Source organism: Cetorhinus maximus, chromosome 7 (genome assembly GCF_964194155.1).
Source record: "Cetorhinus maximus chromosome 7, sCetMax3.hap1.1, whole genome shotgun sequence".
Taxonomy (NCBI): domain Eukaryota; kingdom Metazoa; phylum Chordata; class Chondrichthyes; order Lamniformes; family Cetorhinidae; genus Cetorhinus; species Cetorhinus maximus.
This window is the reverse complement of record NC_135885.1, coordinates 84,133,912-84,156,781: the sequence shown is the minus strand read 5'-3', so window position 1 is coordinate 84,156,781 and position 22,870 is coordinate 84,133,912. Positions and strand designations below refer to the sequence as shown.

Below are 22,870 nucleotides of genomic sequence, written 5' to 3'. Positions count from 1 at the left end.
TTAGCTGATTTTACAATTTTGAATTGCAATAGTGACTTCAAAAGTGCTTCGTTGACTGTAAAGCACTTTGTGACTTGTGGTCGTGAAAGGCGCCATATAAATGTGCTTTCTATTTTTACAATATTTCATTACAGACTTATTAAGTGATTGGGCCAAAATAGTGAATGGAACACGTTAGTTGGCCATGAAAGCGGCTTAGTGACTGATTATCTAGCAGTGAGGGCGTGCCCCAATGTCTCGAAAGAGCATTGGTTAGAGGGAGGGCATTGGGTCAAACACTGAAAAATTACTGGTTAGAAATGGCTGCAACTCTGTAATGTTATTGGTTAAGAGTTGAGCCGTTGCTTTCCATTTCTGTGCAATGATTGGTCAGGAGGCGGGTAACTGATTGTAGTCCTGTGTAATGATTGGTCAGGGGAAAGGCAATTGGTTACAGCTGTGAATTTGTTACATTAAACTCTGAGAACAGCTGATGATGGAGTTAGTGACGGTTTGGTTGGTGCAGCTATTTAGTTGGGAGCTGAGGGATTGTCTGAAAAAGGTCTAGAAGTTTAGAAATTCTGGTTTTATGGTCATTGTGCGCCAGAGACTGAATGTTTTCTTTTCTTTACATTGACTCATGCCCACGTATGATAGTTATTACAGCGGCTCTGTGAAGAGAGTGACCCCAAATCCTTGGTAATAATGTTCATATCCACAACTTGCAAAGAAAACAGGAACACCATGAATTCAGAAAAGCTCTCCACCATGATCTGTACCAACTGTCAAAAAGTCCTCCGAAAGGTAACCTTAGTTCAGTTGCTTCCTTCTGCGATGCAGGAATAGATAAAGCAGGCGACTGCCTTCCATGGCTCGGAGAGTGGCCTCAATGTGTTGGTTCAAATGGGGGGCAACTCGAGCACAAAATATTTTAATGGTCTATTTACGACACCCCGTTTAAAAACATCATGGAAATTGGGCATTTTGCTGCGCACGCTCTAATTTTCAATGTGTACCTCGTCAGGACTTTGCGAGTTGAATATGTGTGTGTGTAGATAGCTGTTTAAATATAGTTTTTATATTGTGTATTTATTGTTGGGTGCTAATTTTGCAAGAGATTTTGTTCTGTCGAATGCAACCTCTGAGCAGGACACAGTCTTTAGCCTCTTGCTACCGGCTGGCCGAGATGTCAATCAAAGTTGTTTTTCCAGCTCTGTCCGCTGAACTTGATAAATCGGAAAGCTTTTGAGACTCTTCATGTTTTCTAATCGATTATAGATTTTTTTTAAAAAAAAGACGTCAAGAATTTCCGTCATAAAGCTAGTAAACGAATATCCTAATATTTCCTTTCACAAAAACTGCAACGCTGCCTTGCTTTGGTAAAATGTTTTGTGCATCTTCCACACCCCACCCCCAAACACCATCCGTGCTGGTATGATACTTAAAATATTAACACATAGGCCCTCTCCTCTTGTGCCTAGTTTTGTTTTTTAAATTGCCTCCTTCAACCCCAGAAGGTCCCAGTGTTCTCTTATTAACACTCGCTCATTTCCTCTCTGCCCAGCTCTGACAGAAAGTCAGTCCTCTGCGCTGTATTGAGCAGCAGCACCTTCCAATTGCAGTTCATAAGTAACCTCTACTCTCAATTGCAAAGAGCTTGCTTGGGATTAAATTTCTCTTTCACTCCAAGTTTGGAATAGTTTTAAATTTCAAATTTCTGCTTGCTTTATTATCTCTCAGATGATGAGGAGCCAGTCAATGTGTATCGTAAAAAGAAAGTGCTGGAAAAACTCAGATCTGGCAGCGTCTGTGGAGAGAGAAAAATAGTTAACGTTTGGAGTCGTCTTCGGATGAAGAGTAATATTGGTTTTGAAATGTTAACCCTTTTTTCCACTGATGCTCCTGAGCTTTATCAGCACTTTGTTTTTATTTCAGATCTCCAGCATCTGCAGTATTTTGCTTTCACTTTAATCAATATGTATCTCTGGCCTCTCTCCTGCAGGACTAAGGCCCATGGGATTACCATTTGTCCATCCCTTATCTTTGGAGCGGATAGAACTTTTGAAAGATGGAATCGGGTCTATTTTATTTCAGCTGTACCTTGATGAAATGGTCATATATTGTTTTGTAATGTTTGCTGCTGACTTGATCTCTGAGATATACTGTGCTTAGGAGATAGAACATGCATTTTAAAATTAACCTCAGTTTCAAGTTGAAGTGCTGTGATCAGTTTTCTCCTTTTGGACAACTTGATATTCTCAATGTGTCATTTTTTTTTAATGTTATAGTACATCAGGGTAGCCTGGGTGCAATGAAATGGTCTGTAATTTGGCATTGATTCCGTCAAGGGTCACTGGTGACTGTGGGACTTGTTTTTCCTGATTTCTGTTCACGAGTTGCTATGCATAAGACTCACGATTGTTCTCTAGTAATCCTTGCTTTGGTTCATTGCCACATTTTCAGAAGTGCTTACAGACTTGCTGATTCAGCAGCAAATTGTTAAGACTGCTTGCAAATACAAGTATGTCAGTACTTTTAACAGTTATCAGCCTAGTCTGATGGTCTGAAATGAAAAGGTTGGAGGACTCTTTAATCCCCACATTTTTTTTGCCTTTTCACCCAAATGCCAAATTTAAATTCTGTGTGGTACACTGCTTGTTAGAATATTCTATATTGCAGTAATTGAAACCCAAATGTTCTTAATGTAAACTGAGTAGGGCCAATCTTTTGTGCAGAACAAACCTATATTTCTTATATTGCAATATTTAAATGGTTGGAATCTTTAAGGGTTTGATTGTTGATAAATGGAATATTTATGTTTCCTGTAAACTGGCCCTTGAGCTAATCAATGAGTGTCTGTTGTAGTTGCACTGGTTGTCGGTTTCCATATGTAGTCTACAGATTTTGTTTTGAACTGGCAAATAATGCATAAGTATGTATAGGAGGACATTGCAAAGTTTGTTTTAACATGTTTAAAACCACCGTACCTTGCAGACATGGGAATTTCACCCCTGGAGCAAAAGGCATCTCAACATGCAATGAAGGCCTGATTAGTGCATCAGATTTTATAGTACTTGGTATCTTTTTTTCAGGGACCTGTAGCGGTTCATAGATTTCTTTTGCTCTTAGATTTGTAACAGCATCTTGCAGCGCTTAGCAATTCCCCTCTCAGCTCTTCCTCCCTTAGCTAATACAAGCCTCTGCTGCCTGTATCCTAATTTGTACCAAGTCCTGTTTGATCCATCACTCCTGTTATTGCTGACCAAATTGACTCCTGGTCCAAAAATGCCTTGACTTTTAGATTTCGGATCCTTTCGAATCCCTCCATCCTCTCACCCCTACCCTACCTCTGTAACCTTCTTCAGCCCTACAACCCTCTGATCTGAGCTCTTCCAATTCTGACCTGTTGGGCACCCACGATTTTCATTGCTCTGCTATTTGCTATTAGTGGCTGTGCCTTCAGCTGCCTAGGCCCAAAGCTCTGGAATTCTCTCCCTCAACACCCCCATCCCTCCACTGTCATGCATCCGGAAGCCTACATCTTTGACCAGGCTTTCGGTCATCTGTCCAAATATCTCCTTAATGGCTTGGTATCAGACTTTATGTTCCTGTAAAGTACCTTTGGATGTTTTGCTTTGTTAAAGGCACTACATAAATTGGGGAAGAGTCTTAAATTACATATTTGTTTCTTTTAAGCTATAAATCTTTCCAATGTTGCTTTACTGCTTTTTTTAATAAAAACATCTTTACGATACAAGTGAAAGTGGTGTAAGATTTTAGATAATACTCTTTTAGGTATTACAGTGGCAACACTCCTTGTTGGATTTGTACTTAACCTGCTCTGTGCCATTTACAGTTTTTGAGGGAAGACCTGCTTGTTGGACATTTTTTATGTAATTAATTGGGAAACCTAGAATTGGACAGTGATTTATTTTTTTATGTGCCTGTATTTGGCATCCATGAAGCACTGAAGAGAAATATTTTTATTTGTAGTTTTTTTTGATGGCTGGCATCGGCACTTTCACTTCATGCAATGTGCAGTATTCAAAGAGTTACATTGCCAAGTATTTGGTGTTGGCTGAATTTATGACTAGCTAACCAACACATCGCAGTATGATCAGGCTTCAATACTGATATATTCATAGCTATTTTAACATCGTACAATTCCAGACTCTACTTAAGCTCTTCAAATACAATTTGCATTTTTATTATCCACTTTTGTGCATTTACTTTATTGCAAAACTTTTATATGGTGCATAGATGTACCTGTTCAAAATGAGGGGGTGAGTTACAGCACTTGCAAAACATCTTGGGTGTATTGAATGGTTGCAGGTGGCCTTGCTTCATCAGAAAATAAACAAGTCTGCATTTAATTTATAATTTAAAATACATAGCAATAGTACATTATGGAGAGCATCAAGTAGGATTTTATCCCCACATGAGTGGGGAAATACAAGTCCTTTTTTTATTCATTCAGGGACGTGGGTTTCACTGGCTAGGCCAGCATTTATTGTCCTTGAGCTGCTTTCTTGAATCGCTGCATTTCCTTTCTCTTTTGTAGTCTTTTGGGGATACTTGAGTTTAAATGACATGGAATGGGCCTTACGGCAAGTCTATTCCCCCTCCTTAGCTGAATAACTTATGTTTGTGTCAATAAAAGCAATTTAAAAACCTTCTGATGCTTGGAATGGCATGCACAACTGTGCAGAGTGACGCTCTCTCATTCAATAAAGAAAACATTGCATTTATATAGTGCCTTCCATGACCACTGAACATCTGTGTTTATAACCAATAAGGTACTTCTTTGAAGTATAGTCTCTTGTAAAGTAGGAAACACTGTCACCAATTTGTGCACAGCAAGTTCTTACAAACAGCAATGCGTTAATGACCAGAATCTTTTTTTCTGTGTGATGTTGATTGAGGAATAAATATTGGCCAGATGATCAGGAATAACTCCCCTGCTGTAACCAGATATTTTGAAATAACACTTTCCTTCTATACCAGTTACTGCATCAATTATTCAAATAGTTTCATATATTGTCAAATTATGCTCTGTGGCTAGTTTTGTTCTGAGGGCTTATTCACATCCATTTTAACTGTCCTAATTCTCAAACCTTACAACTAAAAGATACTTTTCTTTCCTATCATATCTCATTAATGTGTTGGATTAAAATCAAGGCACTGATTAACTGGGAGCCATTGTAGGTCTGTGAGCACAGGGGTAATGGGTGCATGGTACTTTCTTGCACATGTCTTTAATTGCACCGAGTTTTGGATAACAAGTTTACAGAGGGTAGAACAAGGGAAGCCAGCCAGGAGTGTGTTGGGCTGCTCAAATCTGGGGGTCACGGGCATGGATGATAAGGTTTTCAGCAACAGATGACCTGAGGCATGGGCAGAGTTAGGCAATGTTAGAGGTGAAAAGAGGTGCTCTTAGTGAAGGTGTGGGTAAGTAGTTGGAAGCTCGCCTTGGAAGAGCCTGGTGCAGTCTCAGACAGTGCCAGGGAAAGGGATGAAGTCAATGGCCCAGACCCAGACATTGCTGCAGGAGTTCCTCAAGGTAGAGTCTTGGGTTCAGCTATCTTCATCACTGACCTCCCCTCCATCATATGGTTGTAAGTGGGGATGTGCAATCATCAGCAACAACGTTCAGTGCCATTCACAACTCTTACTGAAAGAGTCTATGGCAATATAGAGCAAGACCTGAACAACATTCAAGCTTGAGCTGATAAGTGGAAAGTAACATTGGCACTACATAAGTGCCAAGCATTAATTATTTCCCCATTACATTCAATAGCATTACCATTGCTGAATCTCCCACCATCAACATCCTGGGGGACTCACCATATGACCAGAAACTGAACTGGACAAGACATATAAATGTTGTGTCCACAAGAGGAGGTATGAGGTTGGGAATTGTGCAGCAAGTAACTCCTGATTCCCTGAAGTCTGTCCACCATCTACAGGGCATAAGTCAGGAGTGGAGTACTTCCCCCATTTCCTTGGATAAGTACGGCTCCAACAACAACCCAGAAGATTGACACGATCCAGGAAGGACAAAGCAGCCTGCTTAATTGGCACTCCATCCACCAACTTTTACATTCAGTCTCTCCACCACCAGTGTGGCAGCATTTTGTACCATATACAAGATGCACTGCAGCAACTCACCAAGCCTCCTTTGACAGCACCTTCCAAACCTGCAACCAGGAAGGGCAAGGGTGGCAGATTCATTGGAACACCACCAGCAAAAAGTTCTCTAAGCTACACACCATCTTCTATTGGAGCAATATCGCCATTCCTTCACTGGCACAAAAAACTGGAACTCCAACCTTAACAGCTATGGGTGTACCTACACCAGATGGACTGCAGCGATTCAAGAAGGTGACTCAACACCACCATCTCGAGGGCAACTGGGAATGGGCAATAAATGCTGCCCTTGCCAGTGACCCTCACTTTTCCAGATCAAAAGCTCTTTTTTTAAATGGAGTCTGGAGAAATTTGTGCTTATCCATTACTGGACAAGCAGTTTAATAATTTAGAGATATTGGAGGAGTCGAGAGGTGGTAGAGCTGCATGCCATCAGCGTAAACTAATGGCAATTTTGAGATGATATTGCAGAGGGGCAGCGAGTTGATGAGAAACGGGATGTGGGGTTTTGAGGGCTTGGGAGACACCAGAATAATACTTGGGAGTAGGAAGAGAAATCATTGCTGGCTTTGATTAGACAAATGATAGAACCAATGATTGCAGTCCGAACCAGTTGAATGACAGTGGAGAGATGTTGGAGGAGGATTGTGTAATCAGCTGTGTCAAAGGCTACAGACTGGTTGAGAAGAATGAAGAGGGATAATAGTTTACTTTTGTCACAGGCAATGCGAACAATCCCAGTTTGTCTTGTTTCACCATGTAACTAAAGTCTCTCCTTCCTGCTTATCATTCGAACAAATCTCCTCTGCACACTCTCCCAGGTCAACTAAATTAAAGGAGATCCTTTCAATCATTCTATTTCTTGGCTCGTGAACATTGATATAAAAGAGTTTTAGTTTTCTATGCTACAGCTACGGTTTATCGAGTAAACTTAAAACAAGTGTTTTGAAATTGAGGGTATAATGCATGTTTCCGCTATACTGCAGCTGTTTAAACCTCTGGCTTGTCCAACTTGGGTTTGATTTAATAGTATTTTAAATCAGTAACTGAGATAGGCCTTTCAAATTGATTATTTTAGTTGGCTTACCATAAACTAGGCCATGGCAGACTTACTATAGAAGACTTGGTTCATAACTGCAATTATGAAAAATACTTTCAAAATGAGATGTAATTGTGAATAATGCCTGAGTATTAATGTAATGAGTCAACTCTATTTACAGCCATATTTTCTAGTTTTTCATCTGTTTTGCATTTTTAAATGTTCAATAGTGTCAGCAGTTACCATGTTCATCGCAACAGTAAGATTCAGCCCTTGTTTTTGTAGTGCTTTCAGGCTTTGTACATTTTCTGCTGTACAGTGCAGAGTTTATAGTGTAATTGTTACAAACTGGTTGTGTGACTTGCTAAACTGCTTTGGAAGTGAGGGAGGTCTTGTGATGCAACGGGCAGCATACCTGCCTCTGAGCCAGAAGCCCTGGGTTTGAATCCCAGGATTTAATGGTCATGGATGGTGCGTTCATAATGTGGCCAAACAGGATGATTATCAACCTGTAAATCCTTCCAATACACCTGTAACAGGTAATAGGAGCAGAAGAGTCTCCCGGTCAGCTATGCTTGATGTGGAGTGACACCCCTCTAGCCTCTGGTGACCAGGCTAGCAACCTGTTCCAGCTAAAACTTGCTATGGAAACAGATGTGTGCACCTGCTTTGCGTGCCTCATGCGCCACTAGGTGTGGGAAGAGAAATGAAGGAGTAGGAAGTGAGATAGCTGAGTGAGTAAAGTTTCATTCTCTCGGATGCTGTCAGACCTGCTGAGTTTTTCCAGCTATTTTTGTTTTTTTCATTCAAGGAAGATGTTTGCACAGTGGAGGCTATAGGAGCAGGCCACTCATAAATTTGACCTGATTCTTCCCATTCCCCCCCCCCTGCTGTTTGTAATCTCAGGCTACTTTGGCAGAATAGTTTGTGCTGAAATTAATATGCAGGTACATGAAGTGGTCATAACATAGTTATTGCTTCCTAGTTGGGCAATTAACCTACAGTTGAATTAATGTAACTAAATGCTGGGAATGCATTTCACTGTTGCAACAGCATTAAATGGCCCTCTACGCTGCAGAATACACAAAGTCACAATTTATAGTTGAGCACTTGTAATCAGGATCTCTGGAAGCTTACTTCAGAGGAGCATTGGAAGGGACTGGGAGAAATGAAGCTCAGTTGGCCGAGAGTCCAGTGAATCCTGCTCCCTCTCAGCCCACTGCCTTCAAATGCAGCAAATGTGGAGCTGCTGTGTCACACCTGGTGATGTTTAACACTTAAGTTGACCACCACTGTGCAAATCATCAGGCCAAATCTTCTGAGGAGTGGTAATCACTGTTAGATTGCCACCCTGCTGTTATTTTTTTACACCTTGCTAGAGCTCCGCATTTCTCATGTGGACTTCTGAACCAGGTGTCTTCAGAAATGTGGAGTGTACCTGTTCTGGGAGCCCTTCCTCGTAGGGCAGGATCATCGGGCAAGCCAAGCCACACTGTCTCTTTACAGAACTAGCTGTCTACATTGGTAAGTCTTCATTCACTAACATAGTAAAAACAACTTTGTGGCATTTAAATACCTTTTCACTGTGTGTGTGTATGTGTGTGTATGTGTGTGTGTGTGAGAGAAATAGGGTCTGGAAATGGGGGAGATCTCTGTGGGGAGTCATTGGGGGGTGGTGTCAGTTGTGTAGCTATCCAAGAGTTTGATATGGTTTTTTTCCTGTCTAACGTTTCCTGGGTAACTATTCTGGGAAGTGAATCGGAACTCTCTGAAGTCTCTGACTCTAATTTGGAGACATTTTCGGAGGGTTCTGGACACCAGAGTTGCCCACCAGAAGTTGAAACTTCCCAGTCAATTTGAACTAAACAATGTATGAATTTAATACAATTACATTGAGTTCAGTTCATGTACAATCAACTTTTGATTCAAATTAAGTTCAGACAGGTTAGTTAGCTTCATGAACCAGAATTCTGCTCTACACTGTCTCCTTTTTCCCCCTCCCTACCTGTTCACTTGTCTCAATGCATAGAGTCAGGTTTGTGAGCTTTGCGATGCTCGCTTTCCTAATGTGGTTAGGCATTGTGAAGTGTGCTCATCGCTGAATATTAAACCTGCTAGTGGAGTACAAGTCTGTGTTGAGCTGTCCAGCCAACTAGGTCTCAAAAGATCTCAAAATTCTAATGATGTTTATGGTTAGGACAACAGTATTGAGTGCAGGGTTATAAAACTAGTGTTGCAATGCTGACTTCCAAAACCTAGAAGATCCAGTAAGATTTTGGTGGTGTGATGTTTGTGCCCTAAAATTTGTATAATTACTCCAGTTATAAAATATAGCAGCTAAGTAAAGTGGCACCAGAGTGGCAGCACAAACACAGGAGGAAAGAATATTGGTGTAGCCAAGAGGTCTTCCCATGTGGTGAATATTGATGAAGAAAGGTTTGTGTTTTATATAGTGTTCTTCACGAGACTGGATGTCTTAGCGCTTTACAGACAATGAAGGACTTTTTGAAGTGTAATTACTTCATAATTATGAGGCATAATTGCAGAGTGAGGGGGTTGCCCATTTAAGACTGATGAGAATTTCTTCTGAGGGTAGTCAATCTGTGGAATTCTTTACCACAGAGGGTCTGTAGATGCTGGGTCGTTAAGTATGTTCAAGGCTGAGATGGACAGATTTTTAATAAGTTAAGGGAATCGAGGGTTACGGGGAAAAGGCAGGAAAACGGAGTTGAGGATTATCAGATCAGCCATGATCTCATTGAATGGCGGAGCAGAATCAATGGTCTGAGTGGCCTACTTTTGCTCCTATGTCTTATGGTCTTACTTTAATATGGGAAGCTCCCAAAAATAGCAAAATGATTTTTAAAAAAGATTTGAGGGATAAATATTGGCCAGGACCCTGAGGATCACTCTCCTGGGCTTCTTTGAAATAGTGTCTTGGGATTTTCCACCTGAGAGGGCAGCTGGGGCCTTGGTTTAATACCTCCCCGGAATACGGCACCTCCGACAGTGCTGCACTAGATCGTCAGCCTTGATTTTAATGCACAGTGCCTGGAGTGGGACTTGAACACACAATCGTGTGATGCAGAGGCAAGAGTGTTACAACTGAACTACTGCTGACCCATAATAAAACACAAGATTTAAAAAAAATGGACAGAGGACTAGAAATTGCAACTGGGTTTCAAAACTTCTGCAGCGCCATTTTTGTGAGGAGCCAAGGCCAGGATGACAGTGTTTCACAAACTGTTTTTTTCTTAAACTCAGTTTCAGTCCAGAATGCTGGTCTACTGTTACTTCAATTATATTTGAAGTATAATTACAGTTGCCAGTCTAATTACAGTGGAATTATTGACCAGCTGTCAAACAGAAGGAAAACCAGTAAAACGTGGGAAATGACTGGTACTAGTCTGAACTGGAGTTCCATTTTAAAAGTGTACCAGACCAACTTGGACCAGAACCAGTCATTTCCCAAGTATTACTGGTTTTTTTCCCTTCTGGGAGCAGTGCTTTGAGAATTTTAAAGAGGAAACGGGACTCAAATATAACTTTCGAGGTTCAATTTTGTTTCCTGCTATTGAAGGCATAGTGGGGGATATTTACATCACTTTATTTCAAAATGCAGCAGCTTGCACAGACCAAACAATGTGGCTCAGTCGTACTCTTGGTCAACTAAGCATAGGGAATGCAGAAGGATTGGACTTAAAAACACAATGAGGGTGTGATCGTAATATTGGCTTTGATTTTAAAATTCTCATCCATGGCTTTGGCTGTCTAGGCTCTTAAGTTCTGGAATTCCCTCCCTAAACCACTCTGCTTCACCATCTTTCTCCCCTCCTTTAAACGTATTTTTGGCCACCTATTGTCCCCTTATGATTGTAAAAATGTTTACAATGTTAGATTTTCTACATAAATGAGGTTGTTCCTGCTGCTGCTTTATATTATTTAATCAGAATCTCGCTGTACTTTGCCTCCAGAATTTAGAGGTCACAGAACAGGGAAAATAAATAAATTTCTTTCATGTTTCACAATCCATTCTCTCGGTTGCTGTTTTTCCAGCTCCCCCTCTTTCCTCCACCTCCATCCAGCTCGTAGGCATGCCAGTTACCTGCAGTGTGAGATTGCTCCCGAGAGGGAGTCACTTCCTCATAATACCTTGAGAAGTGGTATTGGTATGGATTATCAGTTTGCATTTATATAAAAAGTTAACGTAAAACAGCATCACAGGGTGCATTGCAAAACCATATTCGGGGGTGGGGGGGGGGACAAAAAAGATCAATGTAGTGAGCGGCTGAGTGGATGGCTGGGTTTTGGAGCAGCTGGAAATGGTGGAGGAACTGGCATGTTAAAAGCACCACAGTTGGATAGTGGGTAGTGTTGCAGTGATAAAATTGAGTTTTGTGGTTGATGGAATTTGGGGTTTAAGCTCAGCATTTAGTCAAGTGGGATGGCAGCTTTAGTGAATGGCTGGTGAAAGAGATGGAGTTTAGGGCAAGCGTTGAGAAATTATGGCTTTAGTCTGTCTAATCTGCAAGTTGGAGAACACTTTTTACTTTTTTCCCACCCGATTATGTAACATGGGGGCAGAGATCATGTTAGAATTGTTTGAAACTTGAATTGCCTGTCACTTGAATCCTTCCTCTGCAGAACTATGTGAAATTGTGGTACGTTTATGTTTCAAATTAGCTGTTTTATTCAATTATTTCCTGTCTGCTCCCATTAACGTAGTGACTGGCCGCTGGAACTAGTTTTTGTAATATAGTCTGGTTTTGAAGTATAAGTGGGGTTAAAAGAGCAGAGAGTGGTGCGATTGGTGCAAGATTGTTATTGTGACTGGATATGGCCAGCTGCTCTATGCTGAATCCTAATTTTATGTTTCTTTATTCTAAGTATGATCCCTCAGTTCTTTGTGAAACTGCCTGCTTCAAACAATAAGGAAGGAATCTAATCCATGACCTCTCCAAGATACGCACTATATGGTGGGTTGCACCATGTCAAAATTGCTCTTAGAGTTTTAATAATTGAACTGGATCTGCTGCCAAAATAAGTCCTTTCACAATAAATGTGCACCATGTGAATGTATTGTATAACTATCTGTGTGCATACGTGATATAGCTAATGACAATTTCCACTGACAGAGATGTTTGTTTAATTCTATCATTTTTAAAAGAAAACATGTGCAGTAGAAAATATTATTTATAATTTCCTCTCCATTTGTTATCCCCTTCCCCCACAACTGTGTACCATTCAGTGTCTTGGAAGTTAGTCAGGTAACCTGGTGCCGGTGACCGATCAATATCATTCTGCAACTAGTAACTATGTGAACCTCCAATAGTTTAGCTTGTATCAAGAAACTGCTATTTTCTTTTTAAAGAAAAACATTGGAATCAAATGCTGTCAGTTGGCAGGATCCTTAAGAAAATGAAGCATGACTTATCCAGCTTGTTTCTCTCTGTTTGTAAATCAGTGATGTTGTTTGTAATCTAATCGTAAGGGAAATGTGATCAAACCATTTTGTTCATCTCTCTGGCTCGACGAAGTCGTGGTTAAGAAACTTGGTTAAGATGATATTTAAAAACAAAAATTGCTGGAAATACTCGGCAGGTCTGGCAGCATCTGTGAAGAGAGAAATAGAGTTAAAGGCCAAGATTTTATATTTGCAAATCGGGACTGCTGCCATCCTGCGCAAGGGTAAAATACGCCTGTTTCCCATAATATGGTAGGCAGTCCCCCCTCCTCCACCTTGTTTTTTAAAGAAAATCATTAATGGGCAATTGAGCTTGTTTACCTGAATATTATGCTGCCCACACCATTATGTGATTGGTGTGGATAAGGGGGGGAGAGTGGGGAATCTGCGTTTTCACCATCTGAGGTGCAAAAGTGGGAAGGAAGGGGTGGTTCATTCTTTTGGGGGGAGTGCACTGGGGGCAAACTGAACCCTTGGCTGCTCGCACCCCCCACCACCCAAGGTGATTCCTCCCTGCCCGATGCCTCCCTGCCCAAAAATTCCAGACTTGTCAGGGCCCTCTGGGATCCATTGCTCTCCATGGGACTGCTTGCAGTTCCAGCAGTGCTCACTGCTGGGTTCTGGAACTACTGGAGCTGGCCAATCAGACTGGCCAGCAGCTCTCAAGGGTGGGACTTCCTCCAGCTGAGGGGCAGAAGTCCTACTCTCTGCTTGTTCAGGCCATCAGCAGCGTGTTATCACAGTAGGACAGCCCTTCTTTTAAAGTCAGATGGTTTGCGACTGACTTTTGTAACAGGGTTGGGGGTTGGTGGTGGTGCGTGAGCAATATTTACCCTCACACCCTGTAAAGTGTAGCCTAATGTTTCCAGTTGATGGCCTTCCATCAGAACTGAGGAAAAATTTGGAGAAGTAACAATTTTAAGTAAGGACACACGGGCAAAAAGGAAGGCCAGTGAAAGGGTGGTGAAAGACGGGAGGTCAAGTGACGAGGGATAATGGGACAGGAAACAAAAGATGACTCTAGAGGAGGTGTACCTGGGAATAGTAGAATCATTGCCTCCATTTGTTTCCTGCAACTTTGGGCAGAGGCTATGATCTGAAATTGTTGAATTCAATGTCGAAGTCCAGAAGGCTGCAATGAGCCAAATCAAAAGCTGATACTGTTCCTTGAGCTTGCATTGAGGGGATGGGAAAATTAAAACAGCGAGCAACCAGAAGCTTGGGTTGTGTTTGTGGACTGAATGGAGATGTTTCGCCAAGTGATCATCCAATCTGTGTTTGGTCTCCCCAATGTAGAGCAAACATTCATTGATCATAGTGTAATACATATTGAAAGAATGCTATAACATTTTGGTAGAGGTGTAGATTTGTAAAGGATTGTAGCTGGTACGAGACCCAGATGATTTGTTAACTTTGTGTTCATGTGCCAGAAAACGATATTTTTGCACTGAATATTGTGCCTTTGATCATGAGTGATTGACGGCCCTGCCTTCAAAAGGATTAAGTTACTCAAAACTAGGACTTTTCAGTGGTCTGTGTCCCATTCGTCTCCAGTAAGCACGTACTGCATCTAACATCTCAACCAGAAAGAACATGGATACGAAAACAGAAACCAACTGTTATCCAAAGGAACGCTTACCTTCAAGAACCTGAAAGGGGCTGGTTTTCTGAGAAGGTTTTATTACATACTGTAGGCAATTCCATTTCATGTAAGTATTATGTTGCATATGATTCTTTTTGAACATTTGCATTCCTGAATGAATGCATTGTCGTACTTGTAAATGCAAACAATAGTTTTGTTTTGTGGCACATGGTGTCTGGATGACACAATGTGCTGGGTATCTTGCAGATTCTGCAATGGATGATTTATTTATTAGGCTGGCTACACTAAATCCAACACAGAATAAAGGTGTGGATTTCACCAGAGAATTGCTCTGCTTATGAAAACTGGTCATTTGAGCTAATTGCATGAGGAAAAACTTGGGATGAAAGTCAAATTGTAACTACAAAGTACTTTGGCTAATTTTTCTGCTGACAATTGAGCAAAATCTTAAATTTATCCATGATTACATTAATTTGTTTTTAAGCATTGTTTGTTTATATTTTAATTTATACAACTTTATCCAGGACCAAGCAATGTCCTTAGTGATCTGGCAGTGTATATCATGATTTGATTTGAGTGGGGCTAACAGTTGTCCTAATTAGTATATTATTTGGCTTATTGGAGCTAAAATAGCATTTCCACTGTCTCCAGTCAATCTGCAATACAATGTCTCAAACTGTTGATCAATTTACAACAGAATGATTTTCAGGAGAGGTGAGACAAACAATAAGCAGTAGAATAATTAAGATCTAGAGGCTGCCAGTAAAAAGAACATGTCAAAGCACAACACCAGCAAGAGATTTCATAGGTATTTATCAACTTTTTATAAGTCAAATATCAACGATGCTGTTTTGCTCCCTTAGAGTTGTGCAGGCTTCCGTATTTGCAGGGACTAACAACTGTAGACAGTTAAACCACCTCTTTATTGTTCAATTTATAGTAAAGTTGTCAGTGTTACTGGGTTGCTGAGACCTCCCAGACTTTCAGTAGTATTTTTAAACACCCTATCTCCATTGAAGTTCTTGGTCTGTCTAATTCAGGAGTATCTGACTGACCGTGGTGCCATTATAAATTGCATTGTAACCTAATGGACTTGAGGTAGGTTGGAAATTCTGCCAGGACTTGCAGCAAATAGTGGACCATAATTTGCCACAGCAGAGCATTTAAAGGTGTCCACCTTTTTATTTAGATTTTGCCTTTGCATGTTAAGGTTTTAAAAAAAAAAAATTGTGACAAGTTGTGTTATGGCACAGCCAATGGTAAATGTCAAGCTGCTCAAATCCCAAAGGGAAACTTGAAACAACTGCCACAACTGTTTTGCAATGTGTATAAGTTTCGAGATGCGTGCCTTTGAATTCAGTAATAAGACCACCGAGTCTTATAGGTTTCCTACAAAACTAAATTAAACCTTTATTGATAGAAAAAATGATTTTAAGCACGCACATAGATCTACAAATTACTACTATGATAATTTCTAATTCCCCCAATTAATCTAACTCCCAGTTCTACTTTCATTTAAGGCAACAGTAAAACATAGATTTAAACAGATCCAGGCAAAGTACATTATGAAAATTATTATTCCTTCTGACAAGTTGTTGAAAGTGCTAACTGATAATATAGCTGTGGGAAGAGCTGGACGAACAGGCAAGCAACTCTACCTTTTTTGATTCATTCATGGGATGCGGGTGTCACTGGCAAACCAGCATTTATTGCCCATTTCTAATTGCCCTTGAGAAGGTAGTGGTGAGCTGCCTTCTTGAACCACTGCAGTCCATGTGATGTAGGTGCACCCACAATGCTGTTAGGGAGGAAGTTCCAGGATTTTGACCCAGTGACAGTGAAGGAATGGCGATATATTTCCAAGTGAGGATGGTGAGTGGTTTGGAGGGGAACTTCCAGGCGGTGGTGTTCCCATGTACCTGCTGCCCTTGTCCTTCTAGATGATAGTGGTCATGGGTTTGGAAGGTGCTGTCTAAGGAGGCTTGGTGAGTTCCTGCAGTGCATTGGTGGTGGATGTGGTGCCAATCAAACAGGCTGCTTTGTCCTGGATGGTGTTGAGCTTCTTGAGTGTTGTGGGAGCTGCACTCATCTGGGCAAGTGGAGAGTATTCATCACACTCCTGACTTGTGCTTTGTAGATGGTGGACAGGCTTTGGGGAGTCTGGAGGTGAGTTACTCGTCACAGGATTCCTAGCTTCTGATCTGCTCTTGTAACCACAGTATTTATATGGCTAGTCCAGTCCCATTTCTGGTCAGTGGTAACCCCCAGGATGTAATGAGATCAAGAGCTAAGTGACCCTGTCGACACCCAAACCGAGCGTCAGTAAGCAGGTTATTACTAAGCAAGTGCCGCTTGATAGCACTGTTGATGACACCTTCCTTTACTTTACTGATGGAGAGTAGACTGATGGGGCGCTGATTAGCCGGGTTGGATTTATCCTGCTTTGTGTACAGGACATACCTGGGCAATTTTCCACATAGCCGGGTAGATGCCAATGTTGTAGCTGTACTGGAACAGCTTGGCTAAGGGCGTGGCAAGTTCTGGAGCACAAGTCTTTAGCAAAATTGTTGGAATATTGTCAGGGCCCATAGCCTTTGCATTATCCAATGCCCTCAGCCGTTTCTTGATATCACATGGAGTGAATCGAATTGGCTGAAGACTGGCACCTGTGATGCTGGGGACCTCCGGAGGAGGTTGAGATGGATCATCCACTCGGCATTTCTGGCTGAAGATTGTTGCTTCAGCCTTATCTTTTGCACTGATGTGCTGGGCTCTCCCATTATTGAGGATGGGGTTGTTTGTGGAGCTGCCTCCTCCAGTGAGTTGTTTAATTGCCCACCACCATTCATGACTGGATGTGGCTTGGATCTGATTCATTGGTTGTGGAATCACTGAGCTCTTATATGCTGTTTGGCATACAAGTAGTCCTGTGTTGCAGCTTCGCCAGGTTGAAACCTCTTTTTTTTTTAGGTATGCCTGGTGCTGCTCCTGGCATGCCCTCCTGCACTCTTCTTTGAACCAGGATTGAACTCCTGGCTTGGTGGTAATGTTAGAATTGGGGGATATGATGGACCATGAGGTCACAGATTGTGGTTGTATACAATTCTGCTTCTGTTGGCCCACAGCGCCTCATTGTTGCCCAGTCTTGAGTTGCTAGAACTGTTTGAATCCTTTTCCACTTAGCACAGTGGTAGTGCCACACAACACAATGGAGCCTATCCTCGATGTGTAGACAGGACTTTCTCCACAAGGAATGTGTGGTGGTTACTCCTGCTGATTACTGTCATGGACAGATGCATCTGGGACAGGTAGGTTGGTGAGGATGTGGTATATTTTTTCTCTTGTTGGTTCCCTCATGACGTGCTGCAGACCTAGTCGAGCAGCTATGTCCTTTAGGACTTGGTCAGTAGTGGTGCTACTGAGCCACACTTGGTGATGGACAGCGAAGTCTGCCACCCAGAGTACATTCTGTGCCCATGCCACCCTTGGTGCTTCCTCCAAGTGGTGTTGAACATGGAGCACTGATTGAGCAGCTGAAGGGAGTGGTACATGGTAATTTGGAGGTTTCCTTGCCCATGTTTGACCTGATGCCATGTGACTTCATGGGATCTGGAGTCGATGTTGAAGGCTCCTAGGGCAACTCCTTCCCGACTGTGTCTCCAGCTCTGCTGGGGTCTGTTCTGCTGGTGGGACAGGAGATACCCAGGGATGGTGATGCTGTCTGGGACGTTATTGTAAAAGTATGATTCCATGAGTTTGACTATGTCAGGCAGTTGCTTGACTAGTCTGAGACAGCTCTCCCAATTTTGGCACAAGCTCCCAGGTGGACTTTGCAGGGTTGATGGGGCAGAGTTTACTATTGTTGTTTCTGGTGCTGAGTTTACCATTGTTGTTTCTGGTGCCTAGGTCGATGCAGCGTGATCTGTCCGGTTTCATTCCTTTCAGACTGGCTTGCTGTGGGTCTGGAGTCACGTGTAAGCCAGACCAAGTAAGGATGACTGATTTCCCTCCCTAAAGGACATTAGTGAACCAAATGGGTTTTTACGACAATCGACGAAGGTTCCACGGTCATTTTTGGATTTAATTCCAGATTTAAATTTTTTTAATTGAATTCAAATTCTACCACATGCTGTAGTGGGATTCAAATGGGTCCCTGAAACATTACCCTGGGTCTCTGGGTTACTAGACTAGTGACAATACCACTACACCACCACCCCTGACCTCAACTAATCCGACAACTGATTGATTGTAAAATTGACAGTGCAAGGACTAAGAAAGAAGTGTAAGTTAGTGGGTGAATTCAATGTCAAATCAGGTACCAAAAGAAGTATAGAGGGCAAGAGGAGATTGGATGGTGGGAGTGCGGGGCAAGGGTGTGAAAGACAATAAAAAAAAGTTTTAAATGATTTTCTAAAAATTTCCAACAACAATTAAAACTTGAAGGAATGAGACTTCACATTTTGAAATTAATCTTCATGCTAGAGAGGTTGACTGGCAACAATTAACACATTGCATCATTAAAATGGTAATTGGGACTGAAATTGGCAAGTCTTATAAACTATTGCATCAACACATTTCAGTGGTGCACCAGACAACAGAAGAGTGGCACATCGTGGATTGCCGTGTTTAACCCACACATCTGACCTCACTTGAACTTGCTGTAACATTTGCACACAAATAATGGTGAACACTTTTTCTTTTACTTTGGTCAATGACCTGAAACATTAACTCTGTTTCTTCCTCCACAGATGGTCTCAGAGCTGCTGGGTCTTTCTAGCATTTTGTTTTCATTAAACTATGGAACATTTGATTGTTAGTTCTGGCTATGTACTTTAGTTCTTAATTAATCACAGCGGTATGTGGGAATTCACAGGACTAGGATTTTCCAATCCCTGAGATCTAGCATTCTAAACCATTGTACCTAAAAGTTGGGCAATTTGTGGGTTATCTAAAATACATGTCATTTAACTGATGCAACCCATCTGAATTAATGGAAATATTGAGCTTGATCACCAGAACTCTTGTTTTCTACTCAAAGAATGCCCTAAATAGGGATTGCAGTATACAGCTGGATGAAACTCACTCTGCAAAGGTTGCTTTTTAATTGAGATGGCTTGTGTAATAAACTAACTAGTTCATTTATTGCTTTTGAAAAGAGCCCTCATTGCAGATGTACACTGAACTAAAGGAGGAATTTCTTAGTCAAAAGCAAATGTGCAACAGATGTGTTAAACATTTTATAAGAGTTCTAGAAACTTTTTTATAGGGGGTGTGAGACTTTTATAGCCTGTGCAATTGCTGTGTATTTGGTTTTTAATGTGTATACAGGTTAATAAAACGATGATTGGCAGCAAGTTGCAAGATGATATAATTCAGGCAAGCACCTCTGGTACTACAAACTGCATAAGGGCAGTGCCACTGGCTTATGAATGTCTATCTGACTTTAAACTCATTGCCAAATATTTGTGATGCATTCGGTTTTCAACTTGAAACATAAAAGCATTTTTTTTATTCTTTAAGACATCCTCAGGATGGCTACTTTAATCTTATCTTCGTGGCCATGCAAATGCTGGAGGATGTGATGTGTGGTGCAATTGTGAAACAATTATTTGCATTTGCTGGTATAAAGCGCTTTTAACATTGTAAAACATCCCAAGGCAATTTGCAGGAATGTGCATTCTTTTTAAATAGATCATAATGTCTTGATATGGAACTATATAGAATAATCTTTCCAAAATGCTGTGATTGTTGACAATTTACTGGACTTAAGGTAGCTATTAAAAATACAACACTCTGTTTTATTTGGCTGTCAAAAGCTGCGCCAGGATGGTTCTGCATTTCCTAACGGATTCTTTTGGTTTCCCTGCCTGGTTAGGGTGTATTCTGAACTGCCAGAAAATTAACATGCCTTGAGCACAATTTTTTTCAAATTTAAAAAAAAAATATTGACTCTTTTAAAAATATCATAGTTTGACTAGTGTAGTGTAGAGGCCTAGGCAGTAGCTGGAAGAAAATGTTCATTTATCTTAGGACTAAGGATCCAATGGTTGTGATGTAAGTTTTTTTTTCCCCCAAAACCACTCTGGAGAGCAATCCTGGGATCCTGTTTGTACCTTGTTATCTTTTGCTTTGCTTTGTTCTAGTTGTACAGCTGACCTTATTTGAATTATTGAAAACTTACTCTGTATTTGTGTTACATTGACCCACATCTTCCCAATATTTATTCCTCCTAGTATTTGACTAGTATTAAATTGGTGAATTTAAACAATAGGTTACAGATTTAAAATTGCTGTGGGGTGTACCCTCCATTGCCTTATCTATATAAAGCACCATTCTATTTGAAAGAACAAGATTCTTCTAACTAATCAAACTTCAGACAGATAATTTGTCTGAGACTGAAAGCTGGAGAGTAAAATACAATCAGCAATGTTCACCTCATAATGTGGGTTGTATTACATTCTTCCATTTGATGCTAGTCAATCAACTTTAGTTCCGTATTGCTGATCACTCCACTCCTGTAAGTAGACCATTGCCTCCCATGACCCCTCAGTGGGAGCTGAGAGTGTGGGGGATGGGGGGGAGGAGAGAGAGTTTTCAGTCTTTGCGTATTTTTAAGAACTTGCCTTTTTCAATTTGTTTTTTGGAGCAGGAATCGGGCCTCAAGTATCGTCCATTTAGGCCATGCCCACCATAGTTTTTTTAAAAAGTGAGGATTTAAAGGGGCCTCACGTTCAGTCAGAGCTCCACGGCAGCCATTGCTGCTGGGAAGCCCTGAAGTAGATAATAGATCCCAACACCTGTCGAGTGCCTTATCTGCTTGATATCCAGGTTGACGACATGACTCAAGGTTGGAACAAAAAACCCTCGCTGTCGTAAGTTAGATTGCATCACCTGCTACTATGTGATTATTCATTCCAGCAGGCCAGGTAAACATAAATTCTTATATCATGATTTAGGCTGTAAAGTAGATAGAAAAATGAACGGTTTTTAGTCTTGTACAACTGTGTAAATATGATTTTTGTATCTACTAAACAATAAAAGTGTCTCTATATCTGAGCTGTTGTTTCTTTGCCATGGCACAATCCGGACCTGCATACCGAATGTTGGAGAGCAGACAGGAACGTACATTTTCTAACCAGATTCTGACTTTTTTTTTTATCAAGTCTGTCGGATGACTTGAGCACTTTATAAACAGAACTTCGGACTGCAACAGAGTTGTGTACTAATTGATGCCAATTTCACGTCGCATGAGATGACCGCCTGGAGGGTCTCAACTAGCTGGAATCCATATGGCATTGCAAATTGGAGTTATTGAGTTTTTAACTTTGAAATGCACACTAAATTGCTTCATATCAAAGCAAAAGTGGCATTATAAATACGGCTTTCATCACTGTAGTGGATGAATACACTAAAGCAATTGATGTTCTCTGGTAGCAAAGCTAACCAGTGCAAATCTGTGGTTTCATTACTTGTACGGATATGAAGTTGCCTTTTCAACATCTGAATATAAATCTATTACACTGAATCCCAAATTCATTGGCAGGCATCAATATAACTTATTGAAATGGAATGGAATCTTGCTATCCAGTCTTTAGTTTTCTCTGGAAGGAAAGAAACATAGGGTAAAATTTTTAACTTGGCAGGTGGGCAGGGGCACTTCCAACCCAACCGAGCATAAAATGACTTGCAGTGATGTCGGGCGTGTGTCCCAACATCATTGCTCACGCTCATGATATTTTAGTCAGCGGGTGCATGCCAGAGTCGGCAGCGCACCCGCTGACAATTAAAAGGCCTATTAAGGCCATTTGAAAGATAATTGAAGTAAATTTTCCGCTGCCCGTCCAACCTTGCGGTTGGCGGAAAGGCCAAGCGACCCTTGCATTTTTTTTTGGAAACCTCATCCACGGGCGGGATGAGGTTTCCAAAAGTAAATAAAAATTACATAAAAACTTTAATTTTTCACAAATAACATGTGACTCCTTCACATGAGAAGGGACATGTTTCATAACATTTATCAAATCTTGAGTTGATTTGAAAAATAAATTAATCTCCCTGAGGCAGCTCCCTGCCTCGGAGGTTATGTAGCGCACATACGCAAAGGTCGTACTCTCCCAGCTCGCACTCCCCTCTTTTTCTCTCTTTCTCCCCTCCTCCCCTGCCTCAGCACAGGCAGCGCTGAGCGCTGGCACACACGTTTCACACTGGGCGGGCCTTAATTGGCCCTCCAGCGTGAAATTGCCTTCCAGGCCTGATTGTGGGCATTGGTCGGCTTCCTGACAGCCCCTGCCGAGCCCACACGCCAAGGGCAAAATTCTGCCCACAGTTCCCTCTTCCTCGGCTGCTTTGTCACAACTCAATGTATATCTGAATTAATATTCAGAAGACAACTGTTGTCAAAACTTTGTAATTTTAACCTCATGGTCTCTTGTCAGGATCCAGTGGTTCTCAGCCAATAGGAAATACCAAGCTGCTGGATCTTGCTGTTTCTCTTGTCCTTCACCATCACTCCCATTTGAATTCCCAGCACTATTGAAATGTCTTCTCTATAAGAACCATGAACCACCCTGGTCATTATTCAATCTGAGTTCCTCAATTCAACAACAGCCACTGCACCACAACACGCAATAAAACATCCCAA

General features: G+C 41.3%; 1 protein-coding gene across 2 annotated transcripts in view; it reads left to right on the top strand.

Annotated features, from left to right (window-relative positions):
• The first annotated feature begins 439 nt into the window (after nucleotides 1-439).
• Nucleotides 440-22,870, top strand: part of LOC144682909 (sestrin-3-like) — a 109,958-nt gene continuing 87,527 nt past the window's right edge. The window contains exon 1 of one of the 2 annotated variants that reach the window (XM_078545788.1): nucleotides 440-783. In XM_078545788.1, coding sequence (XP_078401914.1) covers nucleotides 685-783 — 99 coding nt within the window. In that variant the 5' untranslated portion in view covers nucleotides 440-684. Of the gene's footprint in view, nucleotides 784-11,986; nucleotides 12,142-22,870 lie in introns of those variants that run through there. The other variant, XM_078545789.1, reaches the window with a different exon arrangement.